The sequence below is a fragment of the Onychostoma macrolepis genome, chromosome 08 (assembly GCF_012432095.1).
Source record: "Onychostoma macrolepis isolate SWU-2019 chromosome 08, ASM1243209v1, whole genome shotgun sequence".
Classification (NCBI taxonomy): domain Eukaryota; kingdom Metazoa; phylum Chordata; class Actinopteri; order Cypriniformes; family Cyprinidae; genus Onychostoma; species Onychostoma macrolepis.
The window spans coordinates 21,542,132-21,561,579 of NC_081162.1; the positions used below are offsets into that span (position 1 = coordinate 21,542,132).

The following is a 19,448-nucleotide window of genomic DNA, read 5'->3' on the forward strand; positions in this document are numbered from 1 at the left end:
ATAGTTAAGTTGCAGTGACTTTAAATAGATAATTTTAAGATAAACAATTACCCATGCACAAATACTAATGAAAATCCATTTAATTCAGTGTAGGTGTGTATTGTAATCGAAAAGTTACATTGAGATGCATTTTATTTGTGTTCCTCAATATTGTACAGTGTTAGAGCTTTAGAATAAGAACTGCAGTGATTTAAAAGTGTTTTTTCTCAATCTCAGCCTGCACCTGCCTGGACCACCTTTCGTGTGGGACTGTATTGTGGAGTCTTCATTGTCCTGGCTGTCGCCTTTGTCCTTACTGGTACAGTTTTTAACCTTGTTTCACACTTAATCCATATGCATCTTGTTGCACACATTTCATAATGTATAAATTCCAGCATTTCTACTGATATACCACACATTTATGGTATAACAGTGCAGTAATTTATACAGCCTTGTTGATAATCCAGCTGTTTGACTGATCCTTCCTTCTCAGGTGCTTTTTTCATTCGTAATCAGAACATCTGGCCACTGGTACGCATCTACCGTGGCGGTTTCCTGTTGATTCAGTTTCTCTTCCTCTTGGGGATTAACACGTATGGTTGGAGGCAGGCGGGTGTCAATCATGTGCTGATTTTTGAGCTGAACCCTCGAAACAATCTTTCACATCAACATCTGTTTGAGGTGAGACACGTCATGTAGAAGGGAACTTTACAGGAAGCCTGTATAAAAACTTGTTTTATGTTTTTAAAAGAAGTGCTTACAAAGGCTCCATTTATTTGATGAACAATCCTGCAAAAACAGTAATACTGTGAAAAAATATTACAATTTAAAATAACAATTTTAATATATTTTACTGTAATTTATTTCTGTGATGGCAAAGCTGAATTTTCAGCGTTATTACTCCAGTCTTCAGCGTCACATGATCCTTCAGAAATCTTTCTAATATGCTGATTTGGTGCTCAATAAAAATTTCTTTATTATCAATGTTGAAAACTGTCATGCTGCTCAATGTTTGTTAAAACTGATATATTTCTTCAGGATTCTTTGATGAATAGAAAGCTAAAAAGAATAGATTTTATTTGAAATAGAAATCTGTACTGCCACTTTTGACCTTTTAATGCATCCTTTCTGAATAAAACTTTAATTTCTTTAAAAAAAAAAAAAAATTCTTTCTGAGCCAAAACTTTTGAACTAGTATATAGCTATAAGGACATTGTATCCTGACAGATAAAATATTAGGAAAGAAAAAGGAAAAATTTCCAGGTTTTGAAAATCAGAATAATAATGCATCTGGATGTTCAATTTGCTCTTTTTTCCCTCTCTCTTGCTGTAGATCGCTGGGTTTTTGGGGGTGTTGTGGTGTCTCAGTATCCTATCTTGTCTGTTTGCGGACTACACTTGGCTCCCTATGCAGACGAACCCCCTCATCCTCTACGGCTTCATGGTGCTCTTCCTCATCAACCCCTTCAAAACTGCCTACTACAAATCCCGTTTCTGGCTCATCAAACTTCTGGTGAGAGACAAAACCATTACATTTTATAAACATAGAGCCTCTATAGCCACAAAAAATTAATGATAAAAAGTGAAAAACCTTTTAAGCCAACATAATGTGGGCGGCAATGGCTATTGCATGCTGTTAATTGGCTCCACGCAGATATGCAACACCCGTATTTTATGATCGAATCAGTTCCAAATGGATTTAAAAAGTCCCAGTTCCTTCTCATTAAATATCCTGTTTAACATAGAAATGTGTCAGATTACAAGTAAAGTGGGTTATAAACAGCATTTGCAATCATCATATCCTGTCTTGTTTAAGACGATAAAATGTTAATGTTTACACTGGAATCACTCTGCTAATAGCAAACCCACCTGTTCAAACACATTTTTAACAAATTCAGTTAAGTTAGCTAAGAGCTAATTGGCTCACTTCAATTGCACAAACAGCTTCATGCATTTCATCTTCTCTATGTTTCTATTAGTTTTATAATAGTTACAATTCTTTCCCCTTGGCCTATGTGAAAGAAGTTACTGAGTGCATGTATACTACTGTTCAAAAGATTTTTAAATAATTTTTTCTCTTATGCTCACCAAGGCTGCATTTTTCCGATCACAAACACAGTAAAATATTGTGAAATATTATTACAATTTAAAATAACTGTTTTCTACTTTAATATAAATTAAAGTGTAATTTATTTCTTAGATGTCAAAGCTAAATTTTCAGTAGTCATTACTCCAGTCTTCAGTCATATGCTGATTTGGCAGTCAAGAAAAATTTCTTATTATTTTTAGTCTTGAAAACAGCTGTGCTGCTTAATTTTTTTATTTTTTTGCAGAAACCGTATTACATTATATTCAAAATTCTTTGATGAATAGAAAGTTCTTTGAAAATAGATATTTTGTTACATCATAAACTCTCATTACTCTCACTTTTTTCCATTTTAATGATCCTTGCTGAATAAAAATATTCATGTATTTTAAAAAATAAATGACTGACCCCAAACTGTTTGTACAGAGTGTTTCAGTGAGGTCTTTGTGCATACATGTGTGTGATTATGTGTGTGTCTCTGTGTGAGGCACAGGGCAGTGAGGTGAGGGAAAATAGATTGCAGCTCTATCTCTGCGGATGTGAAGACTGTGCCTGTGCAATCATTATTGGGATGGAGCCATCAGCAGCCGCCTGCCTCTGTCTCACTGCCCTCCCCACATCTAATTGACCTAGACTGGAGCCTTATTCCTTGGAGCACACACAGACACACACACACTTCCTGTAGATTAAAACCGACACATATTGATGGCCAAACAGTGGGTGGCTTTCCTCCCTGAGCTCAAACGCGTTGTCACACTCAAGCTGTGCATTGCACATACAGCTGTAACCTTGAAATGTACCTCACATCCAGACCTGTATTTTTAAAAGCATTTTTGTGGACCGCCTTCACCTGTTTCATCAGGTAAAAATAACTGATCGGGGTTTGTGTGCGGAGAAATCGATTTCCACTGGCATTTGAGACTCAAGAGTATGATGGCATAGATTGGTGTAGTGCAAAACTGTGTCGCTGGGAAATGTCAGCTGTGGCCTGAAGGCTGAGAGAGGTAAAATTTCAATTCATAGGTTAGTGTGATTGAACCACGGAAAAATATGTGGAAAAAAAGAACAAAACAATGTGACACAAGGGCAACAAAGGTAACTCTCCTAGATTAGCATGTAGCCTGTATGTATAGTATATATATATATTTTTTTTTGTTATATATTATTTAATTTAATTTATTTATTGTAAATATATTTATTTTCTTCACTTAATTTCTTTAACTGTTTTTGTTGTCTAATTGTGTCATTTTTATTAAATTTTTTCTATATTATTTAATTTATTTATTTTATATATTAGGGGTGTGACGGTACACAAATATGACGGTTCGGTACGTACCTCGGTTTTAACGTCACGGTTCGGTATGATTTCGGTACAGCAGGGGGAAAAACTAACCTTCTTTTTAATTAATTTATTTAATTTTTTTAAATAGACTGGTTTACTGAACAAGTTGCCCTTTCTTTAAATACATTCAGTTATAGTTTAAATTTTCTTAGTGATTAAAAATTATGCTTAAAACTATAGGGAGCCCTTTTACATTATAAGGTTACAATTAGGCCTAACAACTTAACCCAAACTTAAATTTATTTACTATTTATTTTTAAATAGATAATCAACACTCAACTTAAAAAAAAAAAATGCAAACATGCAAACATGTAAATTGCATATAATTTTTATGCAAACATGTAAATTGCATATAATGCAGTTTTTAAATTAACTTATAAATAATAAACTTTCTAGGCTATTTGTTAAAATATATTCAATTACACACTGGCTGTCATAGCATGTTTCATAACAGATTAATTTAAACATACATTAAATAATTAAGGCTAACAGGTTTAGTAAAATATAATAAGTATATTGTGCAATATTTCAAGAAATGCATGAGGCATGTTCAGTCATGTTTATTCGCGTTAAAACTAGTAGTAAAGAGGAAGGAATGATCGCGTTCACTGGCGCTCCGCTCTGCGGACACGGGAACCGGAGCTGATCGTGGCCGCTCTAGTTTACTTGTGTTTATACGTTTCTGAACCGTCCCAGAAGTGGCTCTCCAAGGCGTTTATACAGCGATCTGTCATGCCACATCAAAGACTGTCAAAACGCAATTTATTATTTGAATTTCCTGAAAAATAAAATAAATAATATATATATATATATATATATATATATATATATATATATATACTGTATTCAGTACACATGCGTACCAAACCGTAAGACCCATACCGAAACGGTTCGGTACGAATACATGTACCGTTACACCCCTATTATATATATATATATACTGTATGTATCTGTGTGTTTATGTATGTATATTATTTATTATGTATTTATTTATTTATTAAGCATGTATTTATTTTTTCACATTATTTTATTTCCTTTATTAGTCTAATTGTTAATTTTTTATTTACAGCTCTTGTTTTGTAATTGTTCAAAGTTCTGTGTGCATGCATATAAAAAGTTAATCTTTGTTTTTATTTTTGATTAGTAAACCCATATTAGTTTACTATAATTTTTTATTCATAAACCTTTTAGTATTTCAATTATTAATAATATTTTCTACATTTGAAGGCAAAGCTGCTGGTACTGTTTACCCTGAAGTCACACATAGGAAAAATACTTGATTCAGTAATTCATGATCTATATCCAAATAACTTAATTCAACATGGCATAAAACCTATTTTAAGATGTGTTTTTTTTTTTTTTTGCATTAAAAATGGTTATTATTATTTTTCTCATGTGCTTCTCTCAATCACAGGCAGTTGTGTATGATTAAATATATGGTCATGTGACAAACATGATGCACAGTTTGCTAGATTAATGGTGCAACACATCCAACTCCATCATTACTTATACACAGTTAAAGCTGGTTTACTGGGGAGGTCAAGGAGCCGATGATATTGCAGATGATCAGCCAATTAAAAACCTCATTCATTTGCTTTCAGCCAGCTGAGTTCTCATTAAGATTTTCGTTCGCTTTCTCATAGAATTCACTCTGCCTCAGGGATGAGCTGTTATACATAACCTCATTTTAAGAGAAAAAAGCTTGTGATGATTTCTCCTGTTTATTATTGTCCTCAATATTTACCTTAAACACTGTATACAGTATAAATATTTAAACTTCATATTTTCTGTGTTTGTAGTTCCGTGTGTTCACCGCCCCGTTCCACCGTGTGGAGTTTGCAGACTTCTGGCTGGCAGATCAACTCAATTCTCTGGTCATTGTGCTGTCGGATCTGGAGTATCTGGTCTGTTACTACAGCATGGAGCTGCAGTGGGGAGATCGCAGAGGCTTACTGCCCTCCACATATGGTAATTGATTCAGAATGAAGCCATCCTGTATTGTGCTGATTAAAGTTTTGACTGACTGAGCCATTCATGTTGAACCATCCTAATTTCAGCATTAGATGTAATGGTAGATGAATGGCCGGTTATGATTAGTTGCTCTTGCACATGAATTAAGATTGTACTGGCAGTGTCAACATAGACAGGAGTTCTTCAGGTTCAGTGGAGTTTATCATGTGAAATGGACCAGGAAATTCAGAGCATCAGCAGCTGTCTAATGGTGCAGAAATGTGTCACACCAGCTGAGAAATATAGGAAAATACTGGGAAAGAAGAGGAGGGAAAGTGAGTGAGCAAGGCAAAGAGAGAGAATTTGAGAAACAGAGCACAAGTATTTGTAGTTCAGAATTTTACTTCCAAATATGATGAATATTTTGAAAATTATTTCTTAATTTTTTTCTTAATGAAGTTTATACTTTTATAGTTTTAATAATAATAATAAATATTTTGTATTAATGTATTATTTGTAGTTGTATTAGTAGTAGTATTATATAATTTCAATCTAATTTTTTAAAAACAGATTACGTATCTCTGTGACAGTTCACAAACACACATTTGCTGGAAAATGATAATATATTACTCATTACTTGTTTGTTATATTCAACTCGTTACACATGACTGATTTATGTTTTAAAAGCAATGTTTCCAAGACTGTCATTCTAGACATTCTTGCAGTTTTGACAAAATTTGTAATTTGTGTATTTTCATATTTTTGTATATATGTAAATATATTTCAGTTTATCAAAACTAAATACATAAGATTTCAAGACAAAATCCTAATTGTTAAGTTAAGTCCTGTGCTATGATCATTTAAAAATCATGGTTTTATGTTTGTTTATGTTTTAAAATTACTACAATATTGAGAGTACAGTCTTGGAAATATCACTCTGCATTCATAATTGTCTCCTCCTACATAAGGTGATGAAAGGTGTAACAGCTATTCTTATGGAGTTCGGGCCATCATCCATTGTCTGCCTGCCTGGCTGCGGTTTGTTCAGTGTCTGCGACGTTACCGTGACACCAGGAGGGCCTTCCCTCACCTGGTGAATGCTGGGAAATACTCCACCACCTTCTTTGTGGTCACATTTGCAGCCCTCTACAGAACTCATAAAGGTAAAAACAAACAAACTGCAATTAATTACAAATATTATGTAACCATGTAACCAGTACATTCACTTATCAAAGCATGTTACAATTGTTATAATCAGCTTGACAAACAACAGTATGAACAGGCTGTGCCAAGTTCGGTGAATGCAGTTGAAAGGTATAGTTACATAGACTGCAGTTGCGTTGCTATCTATGCAGGGTCAGAAAGCTTTATCTTAATTTCAAAAATATCTTAATTTGTGTTCCAAAGATGAACAGGTTTACAGGTTTGGAACAACATGAGGGTGAGTAATTAATGACAGAATTTTCATTTTTGAGTGAACTATCTCTTTAAATAAGATTAAAGAAGCGCTAGAAGTTTCGTCTTGATGGAATCTGGTTAAAGCTTGTTTGCACTGATATAATGAATATGTTGGTTTACTGTTCTGTGGGAATTGCTGTTATAATCTAGCACTGACTCTGATGTAAATATTCAGTACAAAGAGAGCACCTGGGTGCCATTGTTTGCCTACAGATACAGATGAATGGGCAACAAAAGCATGTTTTGAGAAAAGCAGAGAAAGAAAAATTGACCCTGAACCTGTCCTTGTCTGTTAGAGACTTGGTTTATATAGCAACATAAACAGCAAGCATCTAAGTTTTATGTTAGAGATTAATTGCACAAAGACTGGGACATTTTTAGAACCTATTAAGAGCTGTATAGGAAACAGGTTGGAATTACATTTATGCATTTAAAAAAGAGCCGTCCTGCTTTATAAAAACTTGCCAAACACCACATTATGCATTCGATCACAGTAATTATCTTACGTTCGGCTCATATGAACTCTTAAAGAGTTTAAAAGCATGCCATTAAGATTCCAGACATATCCCACATCTCTATCTACAATTACCGTCTGATTATTCTGCCACTGAAATCCATCTGAAGTGCGAAGACTGCTGCTCAAACATGTCTTTCTCTCTGTCTGTCTCACTCTCTCTTATCAAACAGTCAGCCTCCATGCCTTCCCGTAAGACAACTTCAGCCCAAATCGATCTCAAAGCACTCGGCTAAGCCATTTCATCCATTTCATTATTTATATGCACACATGGTCGTTTCTGGTTATTTCCCTTAAATGTCAGTGTTTAAATATCAAGCATGGGTGCGTTTTGCTCTAGACTTCAGTGTGTATTAGAAACATCTCTGTATCAGTGATATAGATGAAGCCTGGACCACAGCCCAGAGCATCTGCCTCATATGACTAAAAGAGGCCGCATTTAACCCAACATGGCAACCTTGCCACACATTTGATGCATTCATTAGGATCCGCTCGAGACGTTCCTGGCAGAGAGCCTGTTTAATATATGAATGCATCAGAAATCACCTCCATCATTTGTGCCCTGATTGAAACTGATGTTCGCTCTAGTAAGCTGCCCAGATAAATGAGTCTGTGGATTCAATTTATTTTAGTTTTCATGCAAACTAATCCCAAAGGAATGCAACATGTCTGAGCCCAACAGGTGTGTGAGATTGAGATCAGTGGTAGAGATGAAAAGCATTACTGTTTCCCCACGTGTCGAGTGGCCTAATGGTTAAAATCTAGATTTGCAACCTAAAGGTTGTAGGTTCAGTCCCAGTGATTTGTAATTCTTTGTGAACTTTAATTATTGAAATTTAATGTGTTACTCACCCTGCACCCTGGCATTATGACTACAGGTTTTGCATCGGTAAGTGGTTCTTATCCATCAATAACTTCATTACACCTGCTTTTATATTTAGTGCTCTATTTCATTTTAGAAGTGATTGTAGAAATGGTCAATATCTTCAAAGATTTCATTTAAACTTTAATGAGAAATGTCGATCTGCGCTTAAGCTCAGCTGAAGAACTCAATGACATCCAACAAGACAGAGAAAAATGCAAACAGAAGATGCTATGTGAACACTAAGAAACAATTAAAGGGGAGAGAAAATATGAAGCGAGACAGCGAAAAAGAAAAAAGGAAATGAAGGAAAATGGACTATCCAGAGGAGGCTGAGCTGTAATTGCCTGCCTGTGGCGAGACAGAACAGTATGAGTGTATTGCTAGAATAATGATGAAGCACTGAAATATGATTGGATTTTTTTCTCGCTCTATATCAGACCTGGATCTTTGATCAAAACAAGCATTTTAGAGGAGAGCTATAGAGATTTGTACATGGACAGGTGTTTACCTGCTCTGATGGCTTCATTTGACAGTTTTAAACTGTTTCATGCAGACCACATGTACCCAGGAATACATAAGGTCCAGATGAAGAATGCAGGAATGATTGACTATGTAGTCACATATCACAGCTTGATTTTAAACTTCACTGTGTTAACCACCAGCATGTGCATAAATATTACAGTTGAGTACAGATCAATCAGTTAACATACATGGCCAGTATTGGTTTGGAATTTTTTTTTCCATACCTGAGCTTTAAATTCAATTATGCTCTTTTTATTCTATTCATTTGTTTATTTATTTTTTTCTTTTGTCATGTAGCCTTCATGTGGTCAGGTGCAGAGATTGACACATTCTATTCCCCATTCTGTACTCTATTACCAAAGACACCTAAAAGCTGTCAGTGTTGAAAGTGTCAAATCATTTCTTCTGTGTCCGAGCACTCAGAGGGATGTTGAGAGGGATTTGTGGTCCTCTGGGGAATGGGTTTGGGTCATTGTGGTTCATGTTTACATAAATCTACCATTGTATTAATTAGATTAACCCAAAGTTCAGTGTGACCAGTAGCGGTCGACCAATATGGGTTTTTTAATGGCCGACGCTGATATCTAAAGAGTAGGGTGGCAGATGGCCTGTATTTACATATAATGATGAGGAATGAGATAAAAATTCACTGAATCATTGAAAACAGAAATGTATATTATCATTTGACAAGGAGTTTGGAATTGATACAATAAGGAACTAACACTTCTGTTTATTGGCCTACTGGCGAATGATGTTGAGCTCAATTTGACCAAAATTTGCATATCCATCTGATATATATGGATATGCAGAAACATTGCAGTTTAAACTTGAACTTTTAACCTTTCTATTTGAGTATTCATCATAACTGTTGTGCTGTTTAATATTTTTGTAGGGGCCACCATACATTTTTTTTTTTTCAGAGACAAAACAGCATTTATTTAAAATAGTTTTTTTTTTTTGGTCATGCCAGATTTGATCAATTTAATTTGTCATTGCTGAATGAATGAATATATATACATTCATGACCAAAAATATTGGCACCCTTGCAATTCTGTCAGAAAATGCAACACTTCTCTCAGAAAATTGTTCCAATTGCAAATGTTTTGGTATTCACGTGCTTATTGTTTTTGCTTGCACTGCAACAACACAAAAAAACAGAAGAAAAGTCAAACTTGATAAAATTTCACACAGAACTCAAAAATGGTACCTTGTCAAAATTGTAAGAAATAACTGCTTTTCAAGCATGTGATGCTCCTGTAATTTGTATTTAGACACACCTGTGGCAAGTAACAGGTGTGGGCAATATAGTAATCACACTTACAACCAGTTAAAATGGAGAAAAGTTGACTCAACCTTTGTGTTGTGTGTCACACTGAGCATGGAGAAAAGAAAGAAGTGTAAAATGTTGAATGTGGATTTGAGAGAAAAAATTGTGGAAAAACATGGACAATCTCAAGGTTACAAGTCCATCTCCAGAGATCTTAATGTTCCTGTGTCCACTGTGCGCAATATCATCAAGCGGTTTACAGCCCATGCCACTGTAGCTAACCTCCCTGGACGTGGATGGAAGAGCAAAATTAATGAAAAATTACAACGAAGGATTGTTCAAATGGTGGATAAAGAACCGCGATTAACTTCCAAACAAATTCAAGCTGATCTGCAGACACGGGGTACAACAGCGTCAGCTCGCACTGTCTGTCGCCATCTGAATGAAAAGGGACGCTATGGTAGGAGACCCAAGAGGACACCACTGCTGACACAAAGGCATAAAAAAACAAGACTGGAGTTTGCCAAAACTTATGTGACAAAACCACAATCCTTCTGGGAGAACGTACTGTGGACAGATGAGACAAAAGTAGAGCTTTTTGGTAAAGGACATCATGGCACTGTTTACAGAAAAAGAAATGAGGCCTTCAAAGAAAAGAACACAGTCCCTACAGTCAAACATGTTGGAGGTTCAAAGGTGTTTTGGGGTTGCTTTGCTGCTTCTGGCACTGGATGCCTTGACTGTGTGAACGGTATCATAAAATCTGATGATTACCAAAGAATTTTGGGGCGCAACGTAGTGGCCAGTGTCAGAAATCTGCGTCTCCACCAGAGGTCATGGGCAGTGTTGGGGAAAGTTACTTTTAAAAGTAATGCATTACAATATTGCATTACTCTCTAAAAAAGTAACTACCTGTAATTACGTTACTTAATTACTTTTTATGGAAAGTAATGCATTATGTTACTTTTGCGTTACTTTTTAAATATGAGCAGGGCTTGATTGTTTGTTTTTAATATAAGAAGTTATATTTATAGCAAATGTAAAAGTCCTTTCACACCAAAAAGTGTAATGAATAAACCTCAGGCTGAAGGAAAAGTAAATTCACGTCTGTACAGTAGAACGCAGGAGAAGGTTCAACACTCTTCAGCAATAAAAACAATGAAGCACAATTGTTAGTTTATCTAAAGTCATTTTTGCTTATTAGTATAGTTGAACTGGATCAAAGGTCAGCAGCAAAGACATTGCTTAATAAAATGGGAATAGATACATTTGTGTTATTTAACATATTTAATTATTGCAAGTTTGCGTCATATTCTGAGTTTGCATTTCACTGTTTTAATTCATTTTGATGAATACTAAACCTTTTTTTTTTTTTTTTTTGCGAGTGATATGAATTAATGCACATTCACATTTAGTCTAGAACTACAGTAACATCATGTTCACACAGCGCACACAACGCCTCTCTACTTCCGATTTCTCCCAATATGGGGACAGGAGACTTGTCAGTCAATAAATGGGAAAAAAAAGTAACTGGTGTTACGTAGTTTGAAATATTTTCTTGTAAATTAAAAAGTAATGCGTTACTTTACTAGTTACTTGAAAAAAGTAATCTGATTACGTAAATCGCGTTACTTGTAATGCGTTACCCCCAACACTGGTCATGGGTCTTCCAGTAGGACAATGACCCGAAACACACTTCAAAAAGCACTCAGAAATGGTTACAAACGAAGCGCTGGAGAGTTCTGAAATGGCCAACAATGAGTCCAGATCTGAATCCCACAGAACACCTGTGGAGAGATCTCAAAACAGCAGCTGGGAGAAGGTATCCTTCAAATCTGAATGACCTGGAGCAGTTTGCAAAAGAAGAGTGGTCCAAAATTCCAGTAGAGAGGTGTAAGAAACTTATTCATGGTTACAGGAAGCGATTTATTTCAGTTTTTTTTTCCAAAGGGGGTGCTACCAAATATTAAGTTAAGGGTGCCAATAATTTTGTCCAGTGCATTTTTTGGGTTCTGTGTGGAATTATATCAGATTTGACTTTTCTTCTCTGTTTTTTTGTGTTGTTCCAATGCAAACAAAAAATAATAAACTTGAGTACCAAAACATTTGCAACTGCAACAATTTTCTGAGAGAAGTGTTGCATTTTCTGACAGAATTGCAAGGGTGCCTATATTTTTATATATATATATTACTGACTCTACTGGTGGACTACTTGTATAGATAATCAACTAAGTTTAGTTTCATGGTATTTTATTTGTCAAAAAATATTAGTCAAGGTTTCATGCACCCTAAAAATGTTTTTTAGTGTTTCATGACCATTTTCCAGCCTCTTTCTGACCTCTGACTCAAGCTATTTTTGCTCCAGTACATTTAAGACTTCTATAGGTAAATGCATTAGTTTTTGTAGGTGATCTAGTTTTGATAAGGTTGAGCAAAAGGTTTTGTCAAAGTGCAATAATAATGCTCTGTCATGTGTATTAAGTATAGAAATATCTTGCATTGTAAAGTGTGAAACAAAAGACTGAAAATCAGCCCAAGCTTCTCCAGATTGTCTCTGGCCTGTGTGAAGAGATTAGAATAGCATTGCACTCTTAAAGGGTTTTATGGGGTGAACATCTGGATTTTCGGGTAATCTCAGGACACCATATTCAACATGGACACTCATAGATCTGGGCTGAAATAGGACGGAAAGGGCTATGATGTGTTCTGGCGAAAAATGTCCTCCGCTGGTTTCCTGGCGCCTGGATGGCAGCGTGTGAAAGGTTTTATTAAGACTGATGGGCCTGTTCCAGATTCAGCCCCGTCTGCTGTCTGAGGCCTAAGAGATTTAACTGACCTGAGACCTGCACTGTTCCACTATCTGATAAATGTCTCGCCCCTATTAACTTAAGCTGATGCTCTAATATTGTACTGCAGGATGCCTCTTACTCTTATATTTCAGCTCTGCCTACTCTGTTTTTGTATTGTATTGCCCTTTTGCAAAATAGATATGTTTTGGCATGGTTCCATATGTTCTCCCATGCCTCATCATCAATACTAGCTGCTAATTTCTTTTCCCATACAGCTTTTATCCTCTGCTTTTCAACAGATTATACGCAGCTACTTCAGGGTTATTTATGTATAAGAGATGTATTATTGGTAATATTGGTCTTGGTTGCAGAAAAATAGCTGCTGATCAAATTACATGTAGTTCTTTTTATATACTTGTTATAAATGAGAATAAGGAATAAGGAATTAGAATATTAAGAACTATATGTGATGTATTAATTTTGTGAAAGAGTAATGTAAAAATAGCTGGATATACACTGTTGTTCGGAAGGTTCGGAAGGTTTTTTGGTTGTTTTTGAAAGAGTCTTTTATGTTCACCAAGGTTTCATTTATATGATCCAAAATATACTGTCACCACAATATATAGTGTCATACATATCTGATTAAAAATGCAGTAAAAAATATTTTAAAGCAGTTTAAAAGAACTGTTTTCTATATTAATATTTTATATGCAACAGAGAGTAAAAATACTACAGGCTAATTGTTCACTAGATTTTAGTTTAAATAAAAATATTTGTATTGTTCTTTATTGAGCATTTTAGTCATTGTATCATTGTTTTAATAATATGAACACATTATTGTATTACACGGTCATTTGACATTGAATGACCTTTCAGTGACCTGGATGAATAAACACAGACACTATGGCATTAGAACTGCAAACACTGGTCTCAAACAAAAACACTATATGCAGTACATGGAATACATGCCTGCGTCCCAATGTGCATACTATCCATCCTAAATTCTATGTGATATTAGTCATTTTCAATACTATTTAGGGCAGATAGGGTGGATAGTATGCACATTGGGACACGGGGCAACTGATGTTTGTTGGAAGTGTAAATGGATGGATGGATGGATGGTAAACAGTCTCCCTCTAGTGGACATAGTGGTAATATCAAATTCGCTTCCTCTGTTTCAGATCAGAAACACACCGATGCTGAGGTGTTTTTCTACATGCTGATCCTGTCTTCAGTCGTCAGTTCACTCTACACACTGATCTGGGACCTAAAGATGGACTGGGGTCTTTTCGACCGCAATGCAGGCGAGAATACCTTCCTGAGAGAGGAGATTGTTTACCCACACAAAGTAAGATATGGCAGAAAATAATATATCATCTTAATGCACCATATGGAATGTCGAAAATCTGCTCTGGTGAGCACAATGTTGTAGGATCAAACTGTCTGAGGAGCAAAGCAAAATAATCCTGCTAATCAGTTGGTTTGCTGCTCTTAAACTGGTTTAGTTGGTGCCCAAAACCAGTTGGAGCCCAGCAGACCAGCTTAGGTTGGTTTAAGATGTTTTCATTTTCAGCAGGGATATTTGATATTTATCTGTTACCACCAGTTCTCATGATGTCACTTCCTCTTCCTTTTAGGCCTACTACTACTGTGCCATTATAGAAGATGTGATCCTGCGCTTCGCCTGGACACTGCAGATCTCTCTGACTTCCATGACTGCCATTCCTTCCATCGAGGACATCGTGGTTACCATTTTAGCTCCTCTGGAAGTGTTTAGGTGAGATGATTGTGTAAAACACTGATTCTCAAAGTTAAAATATTCACTTGAAGTTCACATTCACATTCTTGGTTCTCTATTGTTGGTTAATGGTCACATGACATGCCGGTAAAGAAATAAAATATTTTTTTATTATTTATTTTATTTAACATTTTTCTGATTTAATTAATTATTCGTTTTTCATGAACTCACAAACCCCCTCCAGTTTCCTCACAAAGCCCATTTTTGGAAACCTTGTTGTAAAACATTCTCTCTTAATCCTTTGGATTGTTTTCTCCCTGTAGACGTTTCGTGTGGAACTTCTTCCGTCTTGAGAATGAGCACTTGAATAACTGCGGTGAGTTCCGAGCGGTGCGGGACATCTCAGTGGCTCCTCTAAACGCTGATGACCAGACGCTGCTGGAGCAGATGATGGACCAGGAGGATGGAGTCCGGAACAGGCAGGGCAAAAAGAGCTGGAAACGGAGCTACAGCCTGTCCTTACGACGACCCCTGCTATCCTCACAGTAAGAGATTTTTAGATTGGATTTTATTTTATATTTTTATTTTTATATTGTATATATCATACATATTTCATTGAGTTATAAGTAGGCAGCTTTGTTTAGTACACCTGTATACAATTCATATTCAATAAAATTATTGATAAGACTTAAAAAACTTTCAGAAACAACTCATTAACAAACATGTAATCCAATTCACTGCAAAAGGGTTAAAAATGAAAAACTAACTGATTTTATTCCAGTTAAAAAAAAACGTATTTAACTTATTTAACTTCACCAATAACCCAATTCACTGGGGGAAAAAAAGTTAAAAATAAAAAACATTTTTATTCAACTTAAAAAATATTATTTAACATCACCAATAATCCAATTAACTGAAAGAAATCTAAAAAATATAAAACTAATTTATTTTATTCAAGTAAAAAATATTATTTAACATCACCAAACCTATTTAAATGCATTAGGTTACACACACAGACACACACAAAAACTAAAACACAAACACTTTTTTATGGTGTAAAAAATATAGTTCTAATATGCTGATTTGGTGCTGAAGAAACATTTATTTTTATTTTTATCAATGTTGAAAATAGTTGTGCAGCTTAATATTTTCGTGGAAACCGTGACCATTAACCCTTTTTCCCCCTGAAAGTTCAAAAAAACAATATTTATTTGAAATGACATTTTTGCAAACCCAAAATCTTACTGACTCCAAACATCTGAGGTCGGTAAGTGGTATTTTAATATATATATGTGTGTGTGTGTTTCTCTGACAGGTCTAAGAAGGATACTAAGGTGCTCATTGAGGATACGGATGATGAGGCCTTCAGCTGAACCCAGATCTCGCTATCACGCCACCTGTCTCTGCTTTCTATTGGTTCCTCACAGAGCTGCCTCAGCACACCTGATCCCAAACACACACAGATACATACATATTCACACACTCGCAAAACCATCCAAAGACAGAGTAGTGGACAGAGTTAAGCACAAAAACAGCTGTGAGACATATCAGGACACAACAGTGACATCGTACAAACACTAACACACACATCCAACGAGATATACACACGCACGGAAAAGCCACGTGTGGAATTTTCCTCAAGGTACTTTTTTTATTAGACTTTTTCATTTTGTTCCTCTATATTGATACTTTTTTGTACATTTGTTTAGGTTTTTGAATCTATATTACTGCATATGACTGTTTACAAACTTAAAATAATAACTAGGAACTACAGGGAGGAGAGTTATCATATGAAAGAATAATATATCGCACACTGCACGGACTCAAATCGCACACTATAACTGCAGCGCATTTAGAAATAACAACAGCTCAGTAGCTGATGTTTGTTATATTTCGTTTAGTTGTTTATTTCTTTCATTTTATTTGTTTTTTGAGTTGTCATGACATCAGAGTACGGCCCTGGTGGCACTTTTTGGAAATGCTTCATATTTCTAAACCATAAAAAACATGTTATGTTTCGTCATATTTAATATGCAAATATGTTTTTTTTTTTTTTTAACATGCATTGCTTTGATATCAAAGCTGTCATATTTTTGCCATGTATGGTTTGTGTTTGAGAGAATGGAGTGTGTGTGTATCTGTGTTTTATTTTGGGGAGCGATAGCTGATGTTAAACGAAAAGTTTATATTCTGCTGTCCTCCTGCTGATGTATAGAATTTATATTTTCATTGATACTTTGACCAGTGAAACTACTGTAAGTAAACCTGACATTGCTGGTTAATATTTGAAATACTAATACTACTATACTAAAAAAAAAAAAAGATCAGATGATTCTGTGAACTATTTCAAATGCAATGATGCACTAAACTGAAAAGATTCAGGAATAATTGTCACCCAACTGCAAACTGAATGGAAGTGGACACATTTTTATTGAACTAATGTGTTTCCTATATGGCTTTATATGTCACTTATTAAGCATTGCCATTACCACTGCAAGCCAAAGAGGAAATGCAAACACTGCCAGTCGATTATAATTCTTATGGTTGTGATATCAGTTTTGTATCGTGGTAAACCATATGAAATGTTGTGCATCAAAAAGTAGTTCCAGTGTGGTGAGGAGACCAGCTTTTTCTTTACCAACATCTTAACTATGGTCGTAGTTTGATTATTTGTATGCTTGATGAGTATGGCAATATCTTTAGAATCAGTTTTACATTTTGATGAAAAAATGTGATTGTACGTGATCTATAATGTACATTTATAATGTACATTTTTACAAGACAGGTATAACTACCTTGTCTTTCATACATTTTCATACATAGTCTCTGAATTTCAAACAGCATATTTAGGAGAAAAGCATCTGTTTTCGCCTCTTTATCATAATGCTTCGATAGCAGAGAGTGAAGACTGTCATTTTAACTTACCAAGACTTTTTTATGATTAATATCCATTGCTGTCATCAAAAAAAAAAAGGAAAAAAAAGAGAGAAAAAAACACCAGGGCTGTTTTAGCTGATATGTGTTTTGCTTACTTCTTTTAACTTTGAGTTTACTTTGATACTCTTTCAACAGCATGAGTTCTTGTATTTTTGCAAGCACAATCTTTCAGCTGTAACTAAAATCAAATGAAAAGATGGGTTTGTCTTCACAATCTCTCTTCTTATTTACTCTTTAAAAGAAAAGTGTTAATGCTAACGAAAAAACAATGTACAGATAGCAGACGTTGTGTTTGTGAGTAACATATTAGTTGACTAAGTTTATTTTTTTTATTTAATTTTTTGCTTAAACACATTTAGATTACAAATCTAACACAGAAGAAAGGAAAAACTACATGTGATTTGTGGTCGCAAAAGAATATAGAGTGCTATCCTCATTGAAAATGTGGTGTTACTGTGTTAATGTGCAGTCCTTTTGTCCTTTAATATTAATGAAATGTCAATCTTGTTGTTCTCAAAATGATCCTTTGGCACACTGTGTCTTACTTTGCTGTCTTTAGTTCTTGACTCTGAGAACTGACTGAATCCTTTATCAAGTAGACTATCGAGTGGCACACAAAAAATTGTAGAAATGATACACTTTCTGAACCAATATCACCGTATATGGATGCTGAGCACAAATTTGCTCCATCCAGTGCTTTTTGTAATGCATTGCCAACTGTCTTGCCTGCATGCTGCTTTTGTTTTGCACTGTAAATAGTTTAATTTTTTACATTTTAAATGTGTAAAAGAATGTTGGTTAATTTATTGTACTAATTATTTATGTACAAGTTGGAGACTCTTGCTTTAAATGAGCAGTATTATGGTAGATGAAGGGCATTTTTGATTAATCACAATCCCACAGTCTTACATATGTGAATTCTGTCAAAATAGTGTATCTTACGATGCTTTAGTGAATATGGAATGTGATCGGTTTTATCTACAGTAGGTGTATATTTCTACTCATAACACTTTCATCCCCAGGGTTTGTGCCCATTTGACAGGACTTGGGTGACGGTGGTTTTAGGTGGTTTTGTGATCTGATCTGGCTGGAGGGAGGATTGGGAGATGATTGGGACACGTTGACATTCTCATTAACACCCTATCTAGGGGTTCTGTTATGAGATGAACCCTCAAAATGTAGGGTTTTTATTTTGTACTTTTTTATTTGACTTTTTCAAATACAGAACTGGAATAATACACAAGCCCTGACATCATTTCTTCATGGGGGGAAAACTATGTCGACTTGATTGCTTGCTAAACCCATGATGTTAAGTGCTTGATATCTCTGCATCTTTTCTATCTCCTATCTTGATGTTGTATCCCTTCTTAAATACTTGACTGTGACATTGTTTGTAGCTGATAGATGGTTGTACTTTTGAGTAAGTAAAGACTTGAAGAAAAATAGAAAAAACTTGTGGTTCTGTGATTAAATAGAAATATAAAAAGAAAGAAAATGTCTCAGAGTTCCCCCTTTTACAGAGTAGTTTGTAAATGTTGAGTGTATTCCTATGATGGTTCCACTGATGATCTCATTTGTGTTTCTGTATACACTTTGGTGATCCTGTCATATTTGGGTTTTATAAACCACGCTTATTTTTAAAACCTTCATTTTGTGTCAGCCTTTTTATTGTACTCTTCAGAAACAAGAGACTGACTCCAGCAACTAATTTGCTGATTTTTTTCAAAATGTATGACTAATAAGCATGACACTTGTCATGCAATTTCTCATTTAGACTGTGGTGAACTTTGACATTCAAGAACAATCCTCTGATACAAATGAATAATACTGTAGAAAATGTAGTCTTTATACAAGAAGAATATGCATTTGATCAGAATTACTGGTCAAAGCAATTATAATGAGTCATAAAACATTTCAGATCAATGCAAAACAACTTTTCTACAAGATTCTCCCAGTGAACAAAAACGTGTGCAGAATCCCATTCATGCCTGCGGCCGCTGA

The 19,448-nt window shown here is 35.1% G+C and overlaps 1 protein-coding gene across 4 annotated transcripts in view; it reads left to right on the forward strand.

The window, feature by feature from the left end:
- The window catches only part of xpr1a (xenotropic and polytropic retrovirus receptor 1a), a 111,864-nt gene extending 92,770 nt beyond the window's left edge, over positions 1 to 19,094 (forward strand). For all 4 annotated transcript variants that reach the window (XM_058784531.1, XM_058784532.1, XM_058784530.1 and 1 more), the window contains 9 exons: positions 217 to 298; positions 473 to 660; positions 1,313 to 1,492; positions 5,207 to 5,375; positions 6,326 to 6,520; positions 13,954 to 14,120; positions 14,410 to 14,549; positions 14,834 to 15,055; positions 15,826 to 19,094. In XM_058784531.1, the coding sequence (XP_058640514.1) occupies positions 217 to 298; positions 473 to 660; positions 1,313 to 1,492; positions 5,207 to 5,375; positions 6,326 to 6,520; positions 13,954 to 14,120; positions 14,410 to 14,549; positions 14,834 to 15,055; positions 15,826 to 15,883 (1,401 nt within the window). In that variant the 3' untranslated portion in view covers positions 15,884 to 19,094. The remainder of the gene's footprint in view (positions 1 to 216; positions 299 to 472; positions 661 to 1,312; positions 1,493 to 5,206; positions 5,376 to 6,325; positions 6,521 to 13,953; positions 14,121 to 14,409; positions 14,550 to 14,833; positions 15,056 to 15,825) is intronic.
- The last annotated feature ends 354 nt before the right edge of the window (positions 19,095 to 19,448 follow it).